The 20360-nt window shown below is 44.6% G+C and overlaps 1 protein-coding gene across 12 annotated transcripts in view; it reads left to right on the top strand.

Moving 5' to 3' along the window:
• LOC105464406 (trinucleotide repeat containing adaptor 6B) overlaps positions 1-20360 on the top strand; it is a 298465-nt gene that overhangs the window by 217556 nt on the left and 60549 nt on the right. For 9 of the 12 annotated variants that reach the window (XM_011712269.3, XM_011712270.3, XM_011712268.3 and 6 more), the window contains 4 exons: positions 8389-8730; positions 10933-13281; positions 16017-16175; positions 19333-19508. In XM_011712269.3, coding sequence (XP_011710571.1) covers positions 8389-8730; positions 10933-13281; positions 16017-16175; positions 19333-19508 — 3026 coding nt within the window. The remainder of the gene's footprint in view (positions 1-8388; positions 8731-10932; positions 13282-16016; positions 16176-19332; positions 19509-20360) is intronic. The other 3 variants (XM_011712278.3, XM_011712280.3, XM_011712281.3) reach the window with 1 other exon arrangement.

Genomic DNA, 20360 nt, shown 5'->3' on the forward strand with positions numbered 1-20360 from the left:
AAAAGATAACATAAAATAATCCTAAAGGGAGATGAGAGGCCATTTCAATCTCCTAAGGGATTTAATTGTTATATAGCAAGTAAAAATACCAGTTGTCCCTGGGGTATGTTAAGAATGTAAACAGAGGGAGGGCCTGACCTTTCTAGTGTTGGGTCTAGGTTTACAGCCACATCTTCATCTTTATTCCCAGTAGCCCACCTTGGTACTCTAAGTCTCCTTCTTCTTCTCTTACCTCAGCTAACATGTCTGGGGGACATATTCCTCTTCCCAAAGATAGTGTCTTTCTCAGGCAATCTCCCCTTCATCTGAATCTATCCATCTTTCCCCAACAGTTGCTAGAAGCACAAAGAAAAGACCGTTGGTACCAAGTCCCTGGTTGTATAGAGGACCGAAGTGAGATTTTTCTGTATTTCAGAGTAGTAGTGCATTCATTATATATTCTTCCTGTATTCTCCACCATTAAAAAAAAAAATTGTGAAAATTCTGCAGAGGAATAGGATAGAGATTTCAAGTGGAGGTTATGTGAAGACATAGGCTAGAGCTGGCCTGCTACCCAGGTATCAAATAATAGAAAGCACTTAAGGTAGAAGCTAATATCCTCCTTCGTTGGATTTTAGAGTAGAACTGAAAGAGTTTGAGGAATTGATGTAATCATTCAGATTTAACAGGGATGAAGTTTAGGATTAAAAAGCCCAATTGCATAGACTATGTAATAGAGGAGGTTGGACATATAAATTTAGCCTTGTTAAAAAGATGTTAGGGGCCAGGCACCGTGATACAGGCCTGTAATCCCAGCTACTCGAGAGGCAGAGATAGGAGGATTGCTTGAGCCCAGGAGTTCCAGGCTGCAGTGAGCCATAATTGTGCCACTGTACTCCAGCCCGGGCAATGGAGCGAGACCCTGTCTCAATTGAAAACAAACCAAAAAAAGATGTTAGAGTGATGGCTGGCTTTAATGAGAGTGTATCAGCATAAGATGACCTTAAACTGCATTAGTAGGCCGAGCGCGGTGGCTCACGCCTGTAATGCCAACACTTTGGGAGGCCAAGGCAGGTGGATCATAAGGTCAGGAGATGGAGACCTTCCTGGCTAACACAGTAAAACCCCATCTCTACTAAAAATACAAAAAATTAGCCAGGCGTGGTGGCGGGCGCCTGTAGTCCCAACTACTCAGGAGGCTGAGGCAGGAGAATCGCTTGAACCCAGGAGGTTGAGGTTGCAGTGAGCCAAGATCATGCCATTGCACTCCAGTTGGGGCAACAGAGCAAGACTGTCTCAAAAGAAAAACAAAAAACAACAAAAAAAAACCCTGCATTAATAGACATACACTATCCAGGAAGGGATTTACACTTCTTGCACCACACTATGAAAAGGAACAGAGAGCAACCTCCATGGACCATGTGGAGTTCAAGCCAGATTGGATAAGGAATTTGTCAACTCAGAAATGTTTAAACACCTGGGCTCATTGAGCTCCCAGAGCAAGGCTTCCTGCTTGGGGAACCTCAGGTAACTGTCTTCAAAACTTTGAAGGACTCTAGTGCCTGACACTTAACAGTTCCTTGGTAGTTATCTGTTAGATATTTTGTTCAGTGAAGCTTATTCTTCAAATAGCACCAATGGTGAGTCAAAGCCAACAGGGAAAAGCTTCTAGCTCAGTAGAAGTTCAATTTTTTAGGTGTTGTCCTTTACCACTGGGACACAGCTGAGAGCAGCACCTTCTCCATCAGCATACCTGGGGTTATGGGCCATCGCAGGACATTAGCTACCACTCTTTGTTTTGAGCCTATTTCAGAAGACATAGTACAGTGAGTACAGGATAACCTTGAGTCATTTATTACTATTGGAGGGGTCCCCTCCATTAAATAATTTATAAACTACTTACAGCACCCCTCACACCTTGTAGAAACACCTGTGTGTTCTAACACAGTGGTGGGAAGCCACTTGTTCAGAGATGAAACTGGCTGCCTCTGAGAGAGTGAATGAATGTGAGGTATTACAAGACATGTGGCTCCGATAAATTGGCACGAAAATAGTCCAAACAGGAGGTAATGAGGACTTGAACCTGATTAGGAGCAGTGATGGTAAAGGGGAAGGAAGGAATTGAGAGAGGCTTTAGTTTAACTTACTATTGATTGGATAATGATAATGTGGGTGGGGGGCATTGAGAAGTCTAAGATACGAAGCAGGTTTCTGACTTGAGCAGCTGGTTGGGTGATAAGTTCATTCTTTGAGGGTGAAGAAATGGGATTGGGGCTAGGAAACAAGTTTGAGAGGAAGGGAAAGATGGTAAGTGGTAGTTAAAGCCTGAGCATGGAAGAATTTGTACTCAAGGAACTGAAATGTGGAAAGGGTGCAGGCCCTATCGTCACATTGATTTTGTTTTGTTTTGTTTTTAAGCCACTACTTATGGCCAAATTCATTTGCTATTCGCCAGTCAAAAGCCAGCATTGCCATTATGACCGTGGACAAAATTGGCCTCGCTGCCTATTTTTGCACTGCCCATGAGCTAAGAATATTTTCTACGTTTTTTTAATTATTGGAGAAAAAATGGGGACAGTATTTCATGACATGTGAAAATGACAGGAAATTCATATTTCACTGTCGGTAAATAAAGTTTTATGGGAGCACAGCCACACTCATTTGTTTACACATTGTCTATGGTGCTTTGGCCCCACAAGTGCAGAGTTGAGTTGTTGTGATGAAGACCATATGGCCAGTAAACCCTAAAGTATTTACTATCTGGCTCTTTACAGAAAGTTTGCTGATCCCCCCGATCAAGAGTAGGAGAAGCCCACACAGAAAGAGGAAGGGAAAAGCTGAAGAGCTAGCTGGAGCATGTCTCACAGAAACAGGAGGGAGGGAATGATGAGTGGTGTCAGAAGCTGCAGAAAAATCAAAGAAGAAAAGGTCTAAAGCGGGCTGGTTAGACTGGCAACCAAGATCACTAGTGACTTATGGGGAAAGAAGCTTGCAGGGAGATGTTTAAGGCAAAAGCCAGTGTGTGTTGGGTTGAGGAGGGAGTGGAAGGTAAAGAAATAGAGGCAGTGCTGAGAGGTTACTGAAAATTGTTCAGTACACGTTGACCGCTCACTGCGTGTCATCAGATTTAAAATGTTCAGCCTAGAATGTCTTTTCTAGGCCTTGTTTGTATTTTAGCTACTACTTTAAAAACATTTCTAGGTCATTCTTTTTTATGTTTGATACCATTGAGATAGTTAAAGGAAATAATAGTTTGTACTAGTTCTGTGCAGCTGCTGTGTTCAGAACCCTGCCTGGTTCGGAAGTTTCTTAAAGAGCCCTTTTATCCGAAAAAGTAGCATCTAATTGGAGTTTTCAGAAATAGGGGCAATTAGAAGTTTAAACTGTGAGATGCAAGAATGGAATAAGATAAATGGGATGAGGAAGGGGAGGAGATTCAATTCAATGGTTCTTAAAAGTAAATGGAGGGACAGGCACGGTAGCTCATGCCTTTTATCCCAGCACTCTGGGAGGCTGAGGCAGGTGGATCACCTGAGATCAGTAGTTTGAGGCCAGCCTGGCAAACATGGTGAAATCCCGTCTCTACTAAGAATACAAAATTAGCCAGGTATGGTGACACACACCTGTAATCCCAGCTACTTGGGAGACTGAGGCAGGAGAATTGCTTGATCCTGGGAGGCAGAGGTTACAGAGAGCCGAGATCACGCCACTGTACTCCTGTACTCCAGTCTGGGCAACAAGAGCGAAACTCCGTCTCAAAAAAAAAAAAAAAAAAAAAGTAAATGAATGACCAGCCAGGTACGGTGGCTCACGCTTGTAATCCCAGCACTTTGGGAGGCCAAGGCAGGCAGATCACCTGAGGTCAGGAGTTCGAGACCAGCCTGGCCAACATAGTGAAACCCCGTCTCTGTTAAACATACAAAAAACATACAAAAACCAGGCATGGTGGTATACGCCTGTGATCCCAGCTACTCCAGAGGCTGAGGCAGGGGAATCGCTTGAACCCAAGTGATGGTGGAGGTTGCAGCAGACTGAGATCCTGCCACTCCACTCTACCCTGGGCAACAGAGCAAGACTCTGTCTCAAAAAACAAAAAAAAAGTAAATGAATGGAAATTAGAAAATAGGATACATAGCTTCCCCCCACCCCCACAATGTTTTTATTTCCCTGTAGTACTGAGATCATGTTTAAGCCACAAACCTTTCCTCTGGAAATTAAGAAACTATGCCCTTACTTTGAACAGCTCATCTTTAGAAAAACTTGCACAACTTACAAATCCTTAAGATTCAGAAAAGAGACAGCCTGAAAAGTAACATATTCAGACTTAACAATAGCTTCTCTTGCCCTTTATCGTCTAACATTCTGGACCATGATGATGGGTGACACACACAGATTCTGATGTCTTAAGTTTGGACTTTGGGAGTCAATTTGGATCAGACCTCCTGCCTAAAAAGCTGCATTGCTCTCCAATTAGTGCCGGCAATTCTGGTTGGCCTTTAAAGGCTTAACGTTCTTGGATTCACAGAAAGGTGTGATTTTAAAAATAGAGTAAGAATTCACTCAGGTGCTGAAACACAGTTTGCTATGACTAAGGTGGTGTCTTGGGCGTTTTCTGACTGTTTCCTGGAGGTTTTGTTTTTCTTCTTTTTATACTTTGACCTATTTGTACGTGATGTCCTGGAGTTTGAATGACTAATCTCCTGGGCCAGAGCACACTGTATTGGGAGGAAAGTGGTTGAGGTGTGTTCCCATTTTATAATGACTTTATCATTTACAATCCATTCTGTCTCTGATGTGGTGGGAAAGTGCCCTGAGGAACTTTTGCAAGGAATCTTACATGATACGTGATACCTACCAAATTTCTTCGGTTGAAACAGTGCTGTGAATGTTTTAAAGTGAGTCAAACTGAAGTTCAGCATTCAGTCCTGCAGGTTACTCTGTCTTGTCTTGTTTTTCTGGATTGAGTTAAAAGTATGTAGTAGACCTGGTTAACTTATAATGAAGATTCTAGACCTTTTATAGAAGGGCAGCCTTACAGAAACATAGCTCTTTCTGTCCTAAAAACCAGTTTGGATGAATTTCTCCAGTCTCTGCCAACTTCTTGTTTATTCTCATAATAAGATAAAAGGGGATTGCGAATGCCCTATGCTATAGAATCCGCCAATAACAGATAGAAAATTAATATTAAATAATCTTCATTCATTCATTTACCAGTTACGTATCCATCTATTATAGGTCATGAATATTAGATAATGACTAATTTTATTTTCTTTCTTTTTTTTTTTTTTTTGTTTTTTGAGACGGAGTCTTGCTCTGTGGCCCAGAATGGAGTGCAGTGACAGGATCTCGGCTCACTGCAAGCCCCGCCTCCCAGGTTCAAGCAATTCTCCTCAGCCTCCTGAGTAGCTGGGACTATAGGCGCACGCCACCACACCCAGCTAACTTTTGTATTTTTAGTAGAGGCGAGGTTTCACGATGTTGGCCAGGATGGTCTCGAACTCCTGACCTTGTGATCCACCTGCCTTGACCTCCCAAAGTGCTGGGATTACAGGTGTGAGCCACCGCGCCCAGCCGACTAGTTTTGTTTTCTTTCTTTTTTTTTTTTTTTGAGACGGAGTCTCGCTCTGTCGCCCAGGCTGGAGTGCAGTGGCGCGATCTCAGCTCACTGCACGCTCCGCCTCCCGGGTTCACGCCATTCTCCTGCCTCAGCCTCCCGAGTAGCTGGGACTACAGGCGCCCACAACCACGCCCGGCTAATTTTTTTTTGTATTTTTAGTAGAGACGGGGTTTCACCGTGGTCTCGATCTCCTGACCTTGTGATCCGCCCGCCTCGGCCTCCCAAAGTGCTGGGATTACAGGCGTGAGCCACCGCGCCCGGCCTAGTTTTGTTTTCTTAAGTCACACATTTATTATGCTTATCAGATTTTGGATCCTGTGACCTCCACTCCCCCTCCCCTTACTGGGATGCCTGGTGCTGCCTTGTGATTGGCTGAAGTTAGACATGGGGTCACCTGGAAGTTGCTGCAGGCACTTCCTGTCACCCACAGTGTGTTAATGTCCGGTAGTGGCATAGATTGGGCCGCCTGATTTCTGATGATGCTGTATCTCTCTCATAAAGGAGCCAGTTCAACAAGCGACATGCTGGCCCAGCATCATTTTAGCAGTCAAAGCAGCGTTACCCGCAGAGCTGGCCCTGACGTTACCCTGGGAGGCAGGGACTTGGGCCTCAGAATCATCTGAACTATCAGGCTTGATGATTATTTCTGTACGACTTCCAGCCTCTATTTGCCAGGCAGAGTTTATGGAGAGGGTAGTGATCTTTTGGCAGCATGTAGTGAGGGAGGTGCAGATCTCAGAGAGCCTTCTCTGTAGGTTCAAGGGGAGAGCCAGAGGATCTGGCAGAGTGCAGCTTCATGGTTGCCCCGACATTCCCACACTGTATGCGGGCCATTTTTAAAATTGAGGTCAAAAAATCGAATTATTTAAAGTAAATAGAAGAAGTATTTACATTTAACAAAAGCAAAAAGATTTGTAACATTTCTAGTATTTACACAGAGAGCGGTGCAAGTCTTTGAGTCCAGGTAGCTGTAGAAACCAAAACCAAGCTGAGTTTTCCAGACCTGGAGTTTCTTGTAAGAGTCTACTCTGTGCCATGCCCTAAGGAAAAAAGAAAAGATGAAAGATAGGTCCTTGCCCTCAGGAAGTCATGGCCTGGTGAGGGAGAAGGACTTGTAAGTGGAGAATTTCTGTGGCAGAGAGAGATGGGACTTATAAATGGAGAATTTCTGTGGTAGAGATAGATGGACTTTTGAATGGAGAATTTTCATGGTAGAGAGAGCGGGATGATGTGTTCCAGGAACACTTAGGAAGAATGTTTAGCTCACCTAGGCCGGGGACTTCAAGAAAGGTTACTCAGGGGTAGATCTTTTAAGAATGTGGATGAGGGCCGGGCGCGGTGGCTCACGCCTGTAATCCCAGCACTTTGGGAGGCCGAGGCGGCCGGATCACGAGGTCAGGAGATCGAGACCATCCTGGCGAACACGGTGAAACCCCATCTCTAAAGAAAATTAGCTGGGTGTCATGGCAGGCGCCTGTAGTCCCAGCCTCTTGGGAGGCTGAGGCAGGAGAATGTTGTGAACCCGGGAGGCGGCAGAGCTTGCAGTGAGCCAAGATCATGCCACTGCACTCCAACCTGGGTGACAGAATGAGACTCTGTCTCAAAAAAAAAAAAAAAAAAGAATGTGGATGAAAGGAAGGGACCCTTGGACTGAGGCTTGAACCCTTTCCCAAGGACTTTGCCATGGACATTTAACTCTTCTAGGCAGCACTCCAGGGCATTAATTCCACTGTTGATTTGGGGGAGTGAATGATGATCGCTTCCATCTCCCCCTTAATTGATGGAATGTATTCCATGATCTTGCTGTGTTTAAATTCATGTCACTATTAGCCGCCACCTTCATCCTGCCTTCAGTAAACTGTGAAGAGATGGTGGAGAATTTGGAATAACTATGTCCCTTGAGAGTAGAGTGAAAGGAGAAGTGACTTTGTTAGAATTGGTACCATGTAAGCTTTCTTACAAATAATCTTAGCCAGGGTCTAGGTGTGGTGGCTCACACCTGTAATCCCAGCACTTTGGGAGGCCGAGGTGGGTAAATAGCTTGAGTTCAGGAGTTTGAGACCAGCCTAGGTAGGCAACATGGCGAAACCCTGTCTCTAGAAGAGGAAAAAAAAATTAGTTGGCATGGTGGTGTATGCCTATAGTCGCAGCTACGTAGGAGGCTGAGGTGGGAGGATCACTTGAGCCCTGGAGGTGGAAGTTGCATCAAGTCAAGATCACCGCACTCCAGCCCGAGTTATACAGCAAGACCCCATCTCAAAAAAAAATAAAAAATAGGCTGGGCGCAGTGGCTCATGCCTGTAATCTCAATACTTTGGGAGACCAAGGCAGGCGGATCACGAGGTCAGGAGTTTGAGACCAGCCTGGCCAACATAGTGAAACCTCGTCTCTACTAAAAATACAAAAAATTAGCTGGTTGTGATGGCAGGCGCCTGTAATCCGAGCTACTTGGGAGGCTGAGGCAGGAGAATCGCTTGAACCCGGGAGGCAGAGGTTGCAGTGAGCGGAGGTTGCACCACTGCACTCCGGCCTAGGCGACAATGTGAGACTCCATCTCAAAAAAATAATAATAAAATAATAAAAAATAATCTTGGCCAGGCGCAGTGTCTCACTCTTGTAATCCTAGCACTTTGGAAAGGCAAGGTGGGAGAATCCCTTGAGCCCAAGTTCGAGACCAGCGTGGGCAACATGGCAAGACTCCATCTCTCAATAAAATAATAAAATTATTTAAAGTTTTAGAAAAAATGTATTTGATGTATTTCAAAGACTGTTTCCCAACCCCTCTCTTTTAGTGCCCGAAGTGACGAAACCAAGTTTAAGCCAACCAACGGCCGCCAGCCCAATTGGCAGCTCTCCATCGCCACCAGTCAATGGTGGCAACAATGCCAAAAGGGTGGCAGTGCCGAACGGACAACCGCCAAGCGCCGCCCGCTACATGCCTCGGGAGGTGCCGCCGCGATTCCGTTGCCAGCAGGACCACAAAGTGTTACTAAAACGTGGGCAGCCCCCTCCACCGTCCTGCATGCTCCTTGGGGGTGGGGCAGGGCCTCCTCCCTGCACAGCACCTGGAGCAAACCCAAACAACGCACAAGTGACAGGAGCGCTGCTGCAGAGTGAGAGTGGGACTGCGCCAGGTAAGGCACGCTGTGAATCGAATGCATGGCAGCTTGACAGACAGAGAGCACTTTGTTTGCATTGCTTAATGTAAAGTCCAGGAGAGCCATTAATTGTATAAACCACTGGGATTAGTCAAAAGATGAGAGAGGATCCTAGTATGTGATGTGTATTGGTGATTCTTGGAACTGAGGGTTAGTGTTCCATAAGTGTGTGCTCTTGGCATGAGGGCTGTTTTAGCTGTTGATGCTCATTATTTTGGGGGCCTTTTTTCCTTCTCAGACCAGAGTGTTATAAATTTGAACCTCCACAGTTCCACTGTCATATGTGTTCAGGGCATAATTGGACACGGGGCTTGTGTGAAGGCGAATCTTTAGATGCCTGTGTTATGTTTCCAGAATGCTAGGAGGATAGAGAAAATGATTTGCTACATTGCAATATAGAATCTTGGGAGGATTCTAAAATAATACTATTCTATAGCTTTTTAATTAGATTTTTAAAATCAGTATTTCTTTTGAGGGCCCTGAATTTTGAGCTTTGTTAAAAACTGTATGTAGAAATAAGAGAGATTTAGCTGAAGGGTTCTACTAGAAGTTTTGAGAGTTTTTAACAGATGAATACTAAGTCAACTATCAGCTAAGAAATTCTAAATATCTTTTAAAGTTTATTAACAGATTTCAACTTAAAATGTCTTTTGGGGTGATATTAAAATTCAGAGCTTGAATACCATTAAGCATTGGCAAAGACAATGGATTGATGGTTGTCACCAGTAGGATGCTTTATTGGAGTTCTGAGTTTGAACAAATAATTGCCTAGAAAATTCGGTCACCACCTTGTTGTGTGCAGAGTAAGGATGGAAAGAAACCTCGTGGTGACACAGACTTCCTGCAGAGATAAGCCCTACCCATGGCCTTTCCTTCCTGGCCTCTCCTAACCAGCTGCAAAAGGAAGCATGTGAGGGGGCGGGCCCTGTTGGGCGGAGTTTCTGCAGCCCAGTGTAGCCAGGCCTAGGTGGAGACATGGGGCCAGTGTGAGTCAGAGTGCACATTATTAAAACCAAGGAGGCCCCTAAATTTCAAGAGTTTGGGATTCTACGCTTTTTATTTTTCTATGCCTCTGTATAGTACTTTGCAACTTCAAATTGATTAAAAGCTGCCTGGTTAAAGAAGCCAAAGTAAATCGAGAAGAAATGATCTCATTAAAAACATTTTTTCCCACCAAATATGGTAAATTCCACCAAAATATATGGTGAGCCAGCCTCATTTATCAGATTAAGTTCCTTGGGGTTGTGAACTCTGCCTAATTCATACTCGTGTGACACCCCCCCACCCCGGGCACCGAGCTCAGTGGCTCAGCGGGCATCCATCATTCAGCAGATGCTTACTCAGCAGCATTGTGCTGGCTGCTGCGTGGAATTCTAACGTTAGCAAGTTAGAGTCTCTGCCTCAAAGATGCTAACATGGGGAAGGAAAGTTGTGAACATGGTGCCGCAATGCTGAGCAAAATGGCTCTAGACAGGGAAAGATTATTTTCAGGTGATGAGCTTGAAAACAGCTTGGTAGATGAAATGACACTTGAATTGGGCCCAGAAGGATGAGTAAATTTCACTGTGTGAATTCAGCAGGAAAACACAGTAGGTGCCAACGTGGAATGGTGCCAGAGTGAGAAGGCATGAGTTGTGGAATGTCAAGTAGTGTGGAATATTAACATCTACATAGGAAGCAGGAGAAGATAAGACTAGAAAAGTTGGTTGGTCCCAGGTCATGGAGCATCTTGATGACATTCGAGGCCAAGGAATTCACCTTTATTCTTGTGCACTAAGGAACTGTTGAAGGTTCTCCATACAGCAGTGATATAATCGAAGGTGTGCTTTAGAAAGATTGCTCCAGCCAGGGGTGTTTAGAGTGGACTGGAGATACAGAGCAGGTTTAGAGTGTCATTGCTACTGCCTTGTCCCAAAATACAAGAAGGCCCTTCTCTGTCAACAGGAACGGCAAAGGGTGTAGTTTTGAGAGAGATGAAGTGAGACGTAGCCGGTATAACACAAGGCAAATGAAAAAGAAGAGATGACTAAGACAGTTGTGATACAAGCAACTGGATTGAGAGAAACTGGCATGTGATTAGCTCTCCTAAGGGCAGAGCTCAAAGGAGAGCCCCTTTGAGGGATTAATGGGTAATGAATGCATGTGAAGCTGTGATTAATAAGATGATCTCTTCCCCAGACTCAACCCTTGGAGGTGCTGCTGCTTCAAATTATGCAAATTCCACTTGGGGCTCGGGAGCCTCCTCCAACAACGGCACCTCCCCCAACCCAATTCACATCTGGGACAAGGTGATTGTAGACGGGTCTGACATGGAAGAGTGGCCTTGTATTGCCAGCAAAGACACTGAATCTTCTTCCGAAAACACCACCGATAACAACAGTGCCTCGAACCCTGGCTCTGAGAAGAGCACTCTGCCAGGAAGCACCACTAGTAACAAAGGAAAAGGGAGCCAGTGCCAGTCTGCAAGTTCTGGGAACGAATGTAATCTTGGGGTCTGGAAATCTGACCCTAAGGCTAAATCTGTTCAATCTTCCAACTCAACTACAGAGAACAACAATGGACTAGGAAATTGGAGGAATGTGAGTGGTCAGGATAGAATTGGACCTGGCTCTGGCTTCAGCAACTTTAACCCAAATAGCAACCCATCTGCCTGGCCAGCACTGGTCCAAGAAGGAACTTCTAGGAAAGGGGCATTGGAAGCAGAGAATAGTAATTCCAGTGCACAGGTTAGCACAGTAGGTCAGACATCCAGGGAACAGCAGTCAAAGATGGAAAATGCGGGTGTTAATTTTGTTGTCTCTGGCAGAGAACAGGCTCAAATTCATAACACTGATGGACCAAAAAATGGAAACACTAACTCCTTGAACTTAAGTTCACCAAACCCCATGGAGAATAAGGGAATGCCCTTCGGAATGGGCTTGGGGAACACCTCCAGGAGCACTGATGCCCCTTCACAAAGCACTGGAGATCGAAAGACTGGGAGTGTTGGATCTTGGGGTGCAGCTAGGGGGCCTTCTGGAACTGACACAGTCTCTGGACAAAGCAATTCTGGAAACAATGGGAACAATGGAAAAGAGAGAGAGGACTCCTGGAAAGGAGCTTCTGTTCAGAAATCAACTGGGTCAAAAAATGACTCTTGGGACAACAATAACAGGTCTACGGGTGGGTCCTGGAACTTTGGCCCCCAGGACTCTAATGACAACAAATGGGGTGAAGGGAACAAAATGACATCTGGGGTCTCTCAGGGAGAATGGAAACAGCCGACTGGGTCTGATGAGTTGAAAATTGGAGAATGGAGTGGTCCAAACCAACCAAATTCTAGCACTGGAGCATGGGACAATCAAAAGGGCCACCCCCTCCCTGAAAACCAAGGCAATGCCCAGGCTCCCTGTTGGGGAAGATCTTCCAGCTCCACAGGAAGTGAAGTTGGAGGTCAAAGCACTGGAAGCAACCACAAAGCAGGAAGTAGCGACAGTCATAACTCTGGCCGTCGGTCATACAGGCCCACACATCCTGATTGTCAGGCTGTCTTGCAGACTCTTTTGAGCCGAACTGATTTGGACCCCAGGGTGCTCTCAAACACTGGCTGGGGCCAAACTCAAATTAAGCAGGACACAGTGTGGGACATTGAAGAGGTGCCAAGGCCTGAGGGGAAATCTGACAAAGGAACTGAGGGGTGGGAGAGCGCTGCCACACAGACCAAGAACTCAGGGGGCTGGGGAGATGCACCCAGCCAAAGCAATCAAATGAAGTCTGGATGGGGGGAGCTCTCAGCCTCTACAGAGTGGAAAGACCCCAAGAACACAGGAGGCTGGAATGACTACAAGAACAACAACTCTTCCAACTGGGGAGGAGGACGGCCTGATGAAAAGACACCTTCCTCTTGGAATGAGAATCCCAGCAAGGATCAGGGGTGGGGAGGTGGACGCCAGCCCAATCAAGGATGGTCTTCTGGGAAGAACGGTTGGGGAGAGGAAGTCGATCAGACGAAAAACAGCAGTTGGGAAAGTTCTGCAAGTAAACCTGTGTCTGGGTGGGGTGAAGGAGGGCAGAATGAAATCGGAACCTGGGGTAATGGTGGCAATGCAAGCCTAGCTTCAAAAGGTGGGTGGGAGGATTGCAAAAGATCCCCAGCATGGAATGAGACAGGCCGACAGCCCAATTCCTGGAATAAACAACACCAACAGCAGCAGCCCCCACAGCAGCCACCGCCACCACAACCAGAGGCTTCTGGTTCGTGGGGAGGCCCACCCCCACCACCTCCAGGCAACGTTCGACCTTCCAGTTCCAGCTGGAGCAGCGGGCCACAGCCTGCAACCCCTAAGGATGAGGAACCCAGTGGTTGGGAAGAGCCATCCCCACAGTCAATTAGTCGGAAAATGGACATTGATGATGGCACTTCAGCATGGGGAGACCCTAACAGTTACAACTACAAGAATGTGAATCTGTGGGATAAGAATTCCCAAGGGGGCCCGGCACCTCGAGAACCAAACCTGCCCACCCCAATGACCGGTAAATCGGCATCAGGTAAGCAGTGGCTTTTTCTTGCAGCTTTTGATGAAGAAAAGAAATCCTAGACCAAGGCATTTTTATTAGGTGAATTTATTCAATTTAGTTTTGTTCTGAGACGCTTTCCTACAGTTCCTACTCTGTTGCTGACAGAACCTCTTTTTATAAAATGCTAGTGATGGCAGATGCTGGTAGTACATTTTAATGTTCTTTCTTGGCAAAACGAAAAGATGACAACCCTATGTCAGTCCCCAGAATTATTTTTCTGTAATTGTATTGGTCTGCAGAATCCAAAAGACATATCTTGCCAAACAAACTATGTTCTAGATTTTAAAATAAAGAATTAAAGTAGTAGCAGAAATAGACCTGATTTCCATTCTGGTTCTACCCGTGGACACATCTCTGCTTCTCTTTCCCCAGCAAAGGGAAATATCCTGTGTTTTTCCAGAGGCCATCATGATGCTGAAGCAAAGCTGGTATCTGGAAGGTTTCTGTCTCTTTCCAGATGATTTTTAGTGATGACCTCTGGAATGAGAGTACTTTGTATAAGAGATTGTTATTGTCATCTCAGGCCTAGTGAGATGGCTCACACCTGTAATCCCAGCACTATGGGAGACTGGGGCAGGAGGATCCCTTGAGCCCAGGAGTTTGAGACCAGCCTGGGCAACCTAGAGAGACTTCAGTCTCCAAAAAATATTTTTTAAAAATTAGACGGGTGTGGTGCATGTGCCTATAGTCCCACCTACTCTAGAGACTGAGGTGAGAGGATTGCCTAAGCCCTGGAGATGGGAGGCTGTCGGGAGCTATGATCTCACTACTGCACTCCAGCTTGGGTGACAGAGTGAGACCCTGTCACAAAAAAAAAGAGAGAGAGAGATTGTTAGGATAATCAGTTGCCCAGAATTAAACTTTCTTTCATCACTATTTGAATAGGAAACATCATACCTGGTAAAAGTAGCAATGGTGATGCCATTCTTAGTTTGTCATTGTCAACTTGAATGTCCCTATAAAGCATATAGTTCAACAAATTAAGGGGGATGCACCTTTTAGTCTTTTTTTAGTTAATCATAATATTAAGATTCAGTTTTCTTTTTTTTTTTTTCTTTTTTTGAGACAGAATCTCGCTCTGTTGCCCAGGCTGGAGTGCAGTGGCACGATCTCGACTCACTATAACCTCCGCCTCCCAAGTTCAAGTGATTCTCATGCCTGCCGCCATGCCCAGCTAATGTTTGTATTTTTAGTAGAGACAGAATTTCACCGTGTTGGCCAGGCTAGTTTCGAACTCCTGACCTCAGGTGATCCACCTGCCTCAGCCTCCCAAAGTGCTGGGATTACAGGCATGACCACTGCTCCCAGCCAAGAATCAGTTTTCTCAGAATACACCTCTAGTGTTCAGCTAATCCATTTGTGGCCACTTAGAAAAATGATTACTTTTAACTCATTCTTTTTTCAAGTATTGAAAAGAATGAGGAAGGAAATGAAGATTTCTCGCTTGCTCCCCATCCAGAATAAAACCTGCTAAAATTTTTAAAAACTTTATCCACATAGCAAAAACCTTCAAACTGTGTGGAAAAGCAAAAGATAATCAATAAAAGAATCTTAACCCCTAGGGTCTCTTCCCACAGGTTATCTCTTAGAAGTTTGTGCTTCATTCAGAACTTTTATAGAGAAGGGATTGTACTTTGTATACTGTTCTTCACCTTGCTTTTCTCGTTATACTTATAGCTTTCAATTTTAGCACATAGTCTGCTGTTTAATTGCTTCATATACAGTATTTCTGTTTTTTGAGATGGAGTCTCACTCTGTCTCCCAGGCTGGAGTTCAGTGGCACAATCTCAGCTCACTGTAACCTCCACCTCCTGGGTTCAAGTGAGCCTCCTTCTCAGCTTCCCAAATAGCTGGGATTACAGGCATGCGCCACCAAGCCCAGCTAATTTTTGTATTTTTTGGTAGAGACGGGGTTTCGCCATGTTGGTCAGACTGGTCTTGAACTCCTGACCTCAGGAGATCCACCCGCCTCGGCCTCCCAGAGTGCTGGGATAACAGGCATGAGCAACCGCACCCGGCCTTTACCCAGTATTTCTTTTACGGGTGACCCACAGTTGGTCTAACCCGTCTGCTTGTGGTGGATATTTAGGTTGTTTCCACATTTTTTTCTATCAGTGATGCAGTGAGTATTGTTATACATGTAATTTCACCTATTTTTACAAGTATATTTATAGTATGATTTTCTGGCAGGCTGGGCATGGTGGCTCATGCCTGTAATCCCAGCACTTTGGGAGGCCGAGCCAGGCAGATCATGAGGTCAGGAGTTCGAGGCCAGCCTGGCCAACATGGGGAAACCCTGTCTCTACTTTAAAAAAAAAAATACAAAAATTAGCTGGGTATGGTGGCGTGCGCCTGTAATCCCAGCTACTCGGGACGCTGAGGCAGGAGAATCGCTTGAACCTGGGAGGTGGAGGTTGCTGTGAGCCATGACCACTCCACTGCACTCTAGCCTTGGTAACAGAGCAAGACTCTGTCTCAAAAAAAAAAAAAAATTCCTGGCAGTGGAGTTACTGGGTCAGAAGTTTAGTGTGCATCAGATTTTTTTAAAAGGTGACATTGCCAAATGCTCCTCACATGGAAGTTGAATCTATTTACATTTCTGTCGACAGAATATAGGCATGCCTGTTCCCTCCACCTTCACCCCACTGGATATTATGGCATTTCATTTAACAAATGATTCTTAGAGACATTTCCTTTCTTTATAGTCTGGAGCAAAAGCACACCACCTGCTCCAGATAATGGTACTTCCGCTTGGGGTGAGCCAAATGAAAGCAGTCCTGGGTGGGGCGAGATGGATGATACAGGAGCATCGACCACAGGCTGGGGGAACACGCCCGCCAACGCTCCCAATGCCATGAAGCCTAGTAAGTGTGAAGCTTTTCATTTTTGAGGGATTCTTTTTTTTTTTTTTTTTGAGATGGAGTTTCACTCTTGTCACCCAGGCTGGAGTGCAGTGGTGTAATTTCGGCTCACTGCAACTTCTGCTTTCCAGCTTCAAGCGATTCTCCTGCCTCAGCCTCCCGAGTAGCTGGGATTACAGGCGCCCGCCACCATGCCCGGCTAATTTTTGTATTTTTAGTAGAGATGGGGTTTTGCCATGTTGGGCAGGCTGATCTTGAACTCCTGTCCTCGTGATCCGCCCGCCTTGGCCTCCCAGAGTCCTGGGACTACAGGCGTGAGCCACCGTGCCCAGCCGGGATTCCTTGTTAAATGTTTGTCAAATGTCAGATTTGAGAATCTGACATTTTGGTGAGGGCTGTTTAGTTTTAAACTGTTGATTCAGTGAGATTCAGGACCTTGAGTGTTAAATAATTAGTTAATAGCAAACGGTTGTGGCTTGGCTTGGCGTTTCTTAAAATGTTTAAGGTGAACTAAAAATCATAAGCTAATGTTGTTTTAAATTTAGTATCTGGACAGAATTGTAATTTTGATGTGATGCTTTTAGCCCAGTGACTATGTGCTCACCATGTCTAGCTTGCATTTCTACTTGTTTGTTAGTACAATTTAAAGCAAAAGTTCCTGGCTTTTCATGTGGAATATGATCTGTGCTGCCCAGTGACTTCATCCTTCTGCACTTTCCTTTGCCTTTGTCGTTTTTCTTCCACATAAGACCATTTCAGATTTTTTGAACCTGGCATAAATTTAACTTCAGTATTTTAAATGAAGAACATCACACTTATTCAGAATCATTGAAAATCTAAAATCTAAGCTGTACTTGATCCAGCTGGCGATGTGTATCACAGTAATGAGCAGAACTCTGTGGACTGAGGCTATGGAATGCCTCATTGGCTGTTCCTGAATTCAAGTGCCTGTTTCCACTTATTTTTGTAACTTTCTTAAAAATGTTCCAACATCTCTTTTCTACCATGTAGCAGATTTAAGGGATTATCTTTTGACTAAATAATGAACATTTCTGGAATGACCAAAATTCAAACAAGAAAATAAATTCTGTTAAGTTTATCATATGATATTCAGGACTCTTAAGTGCCATATAAGAATACATTAGCTCTATTCTGGAAATTCACACGTGTTTATATGCAGTAACTTGACTACATTTTAAAACTCATGACTCTCCTCGACTTCATTAAAATAGCTAGCTTCATGAAAATGTTGGTTTTATTCTTTCCATTGTGAAATCAGTCGTATCATCATGGGAAATGTAATCTAGTAGACTTGAAATACATCCAAAATGCTATTGGAAGACATTAATCAGACCCTGGGCACAAAGAGATCCTTTACCAGTATATTCAGGATTTTCATGTGTCTTTCCCAACCCCAGGATCACCTCTCTTGTATCACGAAACCACTTTTCCTCAGATTCTAAAAATGTCTTCTACTCTTCAGGATCGTCTGTAGTTATAACACACATCCTTTCTGTGGGTAAGTTAAATGTGTAATATGCAGAAGAAAGGGCTACCAGCTGATGGAGACAGTTACCCTGTGATCTCCTCTAGCCTGTCTTAAATTTGATTTTATGAATCCTATGATTAAAAATTAGACCTCTCCTTTCTATAAGAAACATTTGTTAGAAGTTTAGCTTCCCTCTCTAAAAAAAAGGTTCACTTGCATGTCTTCATTTTTCTAAAGGGGTCAGTGTGTTATTTATATTGGGTTTTTAACTCCTGTTGCTTGTCAGTGGATGGATGGTATGAAGCCTGTGCTTGTATGCTTGTATAATATAAATCACAAATATGGTATTGTATAAATTTATAATCCTGTATACAGAGGCAGCAGTCCTGGTTATCAGCAGCACTTCCAGCAGCAGGAAGAGGAGCATCCCAACCCTCCCCCTTGTGCATACAGCCCCTTCCTGTGGCTACAATGAACCCCACTGGGAGACTGTCAGATTTACCTGGGCCTTGCTGGGGGATGAGATGCCACAGTTAGAAGAAATTAATTGCCCTGTGCCTTATGTACTTGGCACGAACCTACTTGGCTATCATAGGACTGATCCTACAGGGTGGCAGCTGTCATTCAAGGAAAGGCCTGGAAGAGCCAATTATCTGCCCTTAAACTCTTCATATAAAGCTATGTACACATCAGAAGACTTTCATAAATGTCCTGTCATGTGGGAAAGCAGAGGTGCAGATGGAAGTTTCCAGGCAGGAGAATATATTTCCTTTTCTTTATCATTTTATACAGTATTATTACTGCAAGGTATGTTTTGATTCTGCACAGTATTTTCGGAGGGAATTAAGGACTTATTCCAGTCTTCAAATTAAAGATCTTTGTTTAGAATGGGATACTGATGTCCCACTTCCTCAAATATTAAAGCCTCTTGGATTTCTCTCTGCTTTCCTTTCTCCCTTCCTCTCCTTATCCTCCACATTTTCTCCTCCTGTCTTTTCAAAACCACTATGTATATATTCTTTGCCTCTTTAGTATCTAATACATTTCAAGTACATAATTCTAATACATTTTAGATTTCCGTGGCTATATGTGAATTTTTCTTCATTCACCATAATTCTGATATTCAAAATCTTATGAAAAATGTTCCCCCTTTTCATGTTCTATTTGTCTCTGCTTCACCCCAAGCAAGCTAGACAGTTGTCCTTTATCGAACCTCGTATTTATTTATCATACCTCGTATTTATATCATACCTCGTCCATTGTATATAAAGTACATACTGAATGGAGGATAAAACCAGGGCTGCAGTAAAGTATGTTCATTAAGAGGAACAGATTTCTCTTAATTGAGATTTGAAATTTCTTGCCAGGAATGTTGTGATAAGTTCTTTTCAGTTTTGAAATTCCTGTCCAACTTGGTGCAAGGAAAAAAGCATTGATCCAGAAATCAGGAGGTCTTGGTTCTATGGTTTGTTAACTTTCTGTGTATCATTGAAACTTCATGGGTTTTAGTTTCCTGCTCTCTACAAAATGAGTAATAATATTTGCCTTGCCATTGTAGATGGAGTAGATAAAATTACAAAGACACTAAAATGCTGCATCTGCAAGGAATTACTATTCTGATGATTGTTTTATATAGCTGTTGCAAAGAGTTAATTCATTCTTTCCTTAAAGATTCCAAATCTATGCAAGACGGCTGGGGGGAGAGTGACGGGCCAGTCACAGGAACTCGTCACCCCAGCTGGGAAGAGGAGGAGGATGGAGGAGTCTGGAACACCGCTGGCTCTCAGGGCAGTGCCTCCTCCCACAACTCAGCAAGCTGGGGACAAGGAGGAAAGAAACAGATGAAGGTAGCCCGCTTTACAAATGTTGGCACTTGCTCATTCGCTCTGAGAAGGCAGAACTGAGGTTTTGTTTTGTTTGTTTTTGTTTTGAGACAAGTTCTCACTCTGTCACTCAGGCTGGAGTGCAATGGCACAGTCACGACTCACTGTACAACCTCCTGGGCTCAAGCAATCGTCCCACCTCAGCTTCTTTAGTAGCCAGAACTATCACCATGCCTGGCTAAATTTTGTATTTTTTCATAGAGGCAGGGTTTCGCCATGTCGCCAGGATGGTCTCAAACTCCTGAGCTCAATCCTCCTGCCTTGTCCTCCCAAAGTGCTGGGATTACAGGCGTGAGCTACCACACCTAGCTAGAACTGAGGAATTTTTTTTTTTTTTTTTTTTTTTTTTTTTTGAGACGGAGTCTCGCTCTGTCGCCTAGGCTAGAGTGCAGTGGCGTTATCTTGGCTCACTGCAACCTCTGCCTCCTGGGTTCACACTATTCTCCTGCCTCAGCCTCCCGAGTAGCTGGGACTACAGGTGCCCGTCATCACGCCCGGCTATTTTTTTTTTTTTTTTTTTTTTTGTTGAGACAGAGTCTCGCTTTGTCGCCCAGACTGGAGTGCAGTGGCCGGATCTCAGCTCACTGCAAGCTCCGCCTCCCGGGTTCACGCCATTCTCCTGCCTCAGCCTCCCGAGTAGCTGGGACTACAGACGCCCGCCACCTCGCCCGGCTAGGTTTTTGCATTTTTTAGTAGAGACGGGGTTTCACCGTGTTAGCCAGGATGGTCTCGATCTCCTGACCTTGTGATCCGCCCGTCTCGGCCTCCCAAAGTGCTGGGATTACAGGCTTGAGCCACTGCGCCCGGCCCTCGCCC

This window comes from Macaca nemestrina, chromosome 15 (assembly GCF_043159975.1).
Source record: "Macaca nemestrina isolate mMacNem1 chromosome 15, mMacNem.hap1, whole genome shotgun sequence".
Classification (NCBI taxonomy): domain Eukaryota; kingdom Metazoa; phylum Chordata; class Mammalia; order Primates; family Cercopithecidae; genus Macaca; species Macaca nemestrina.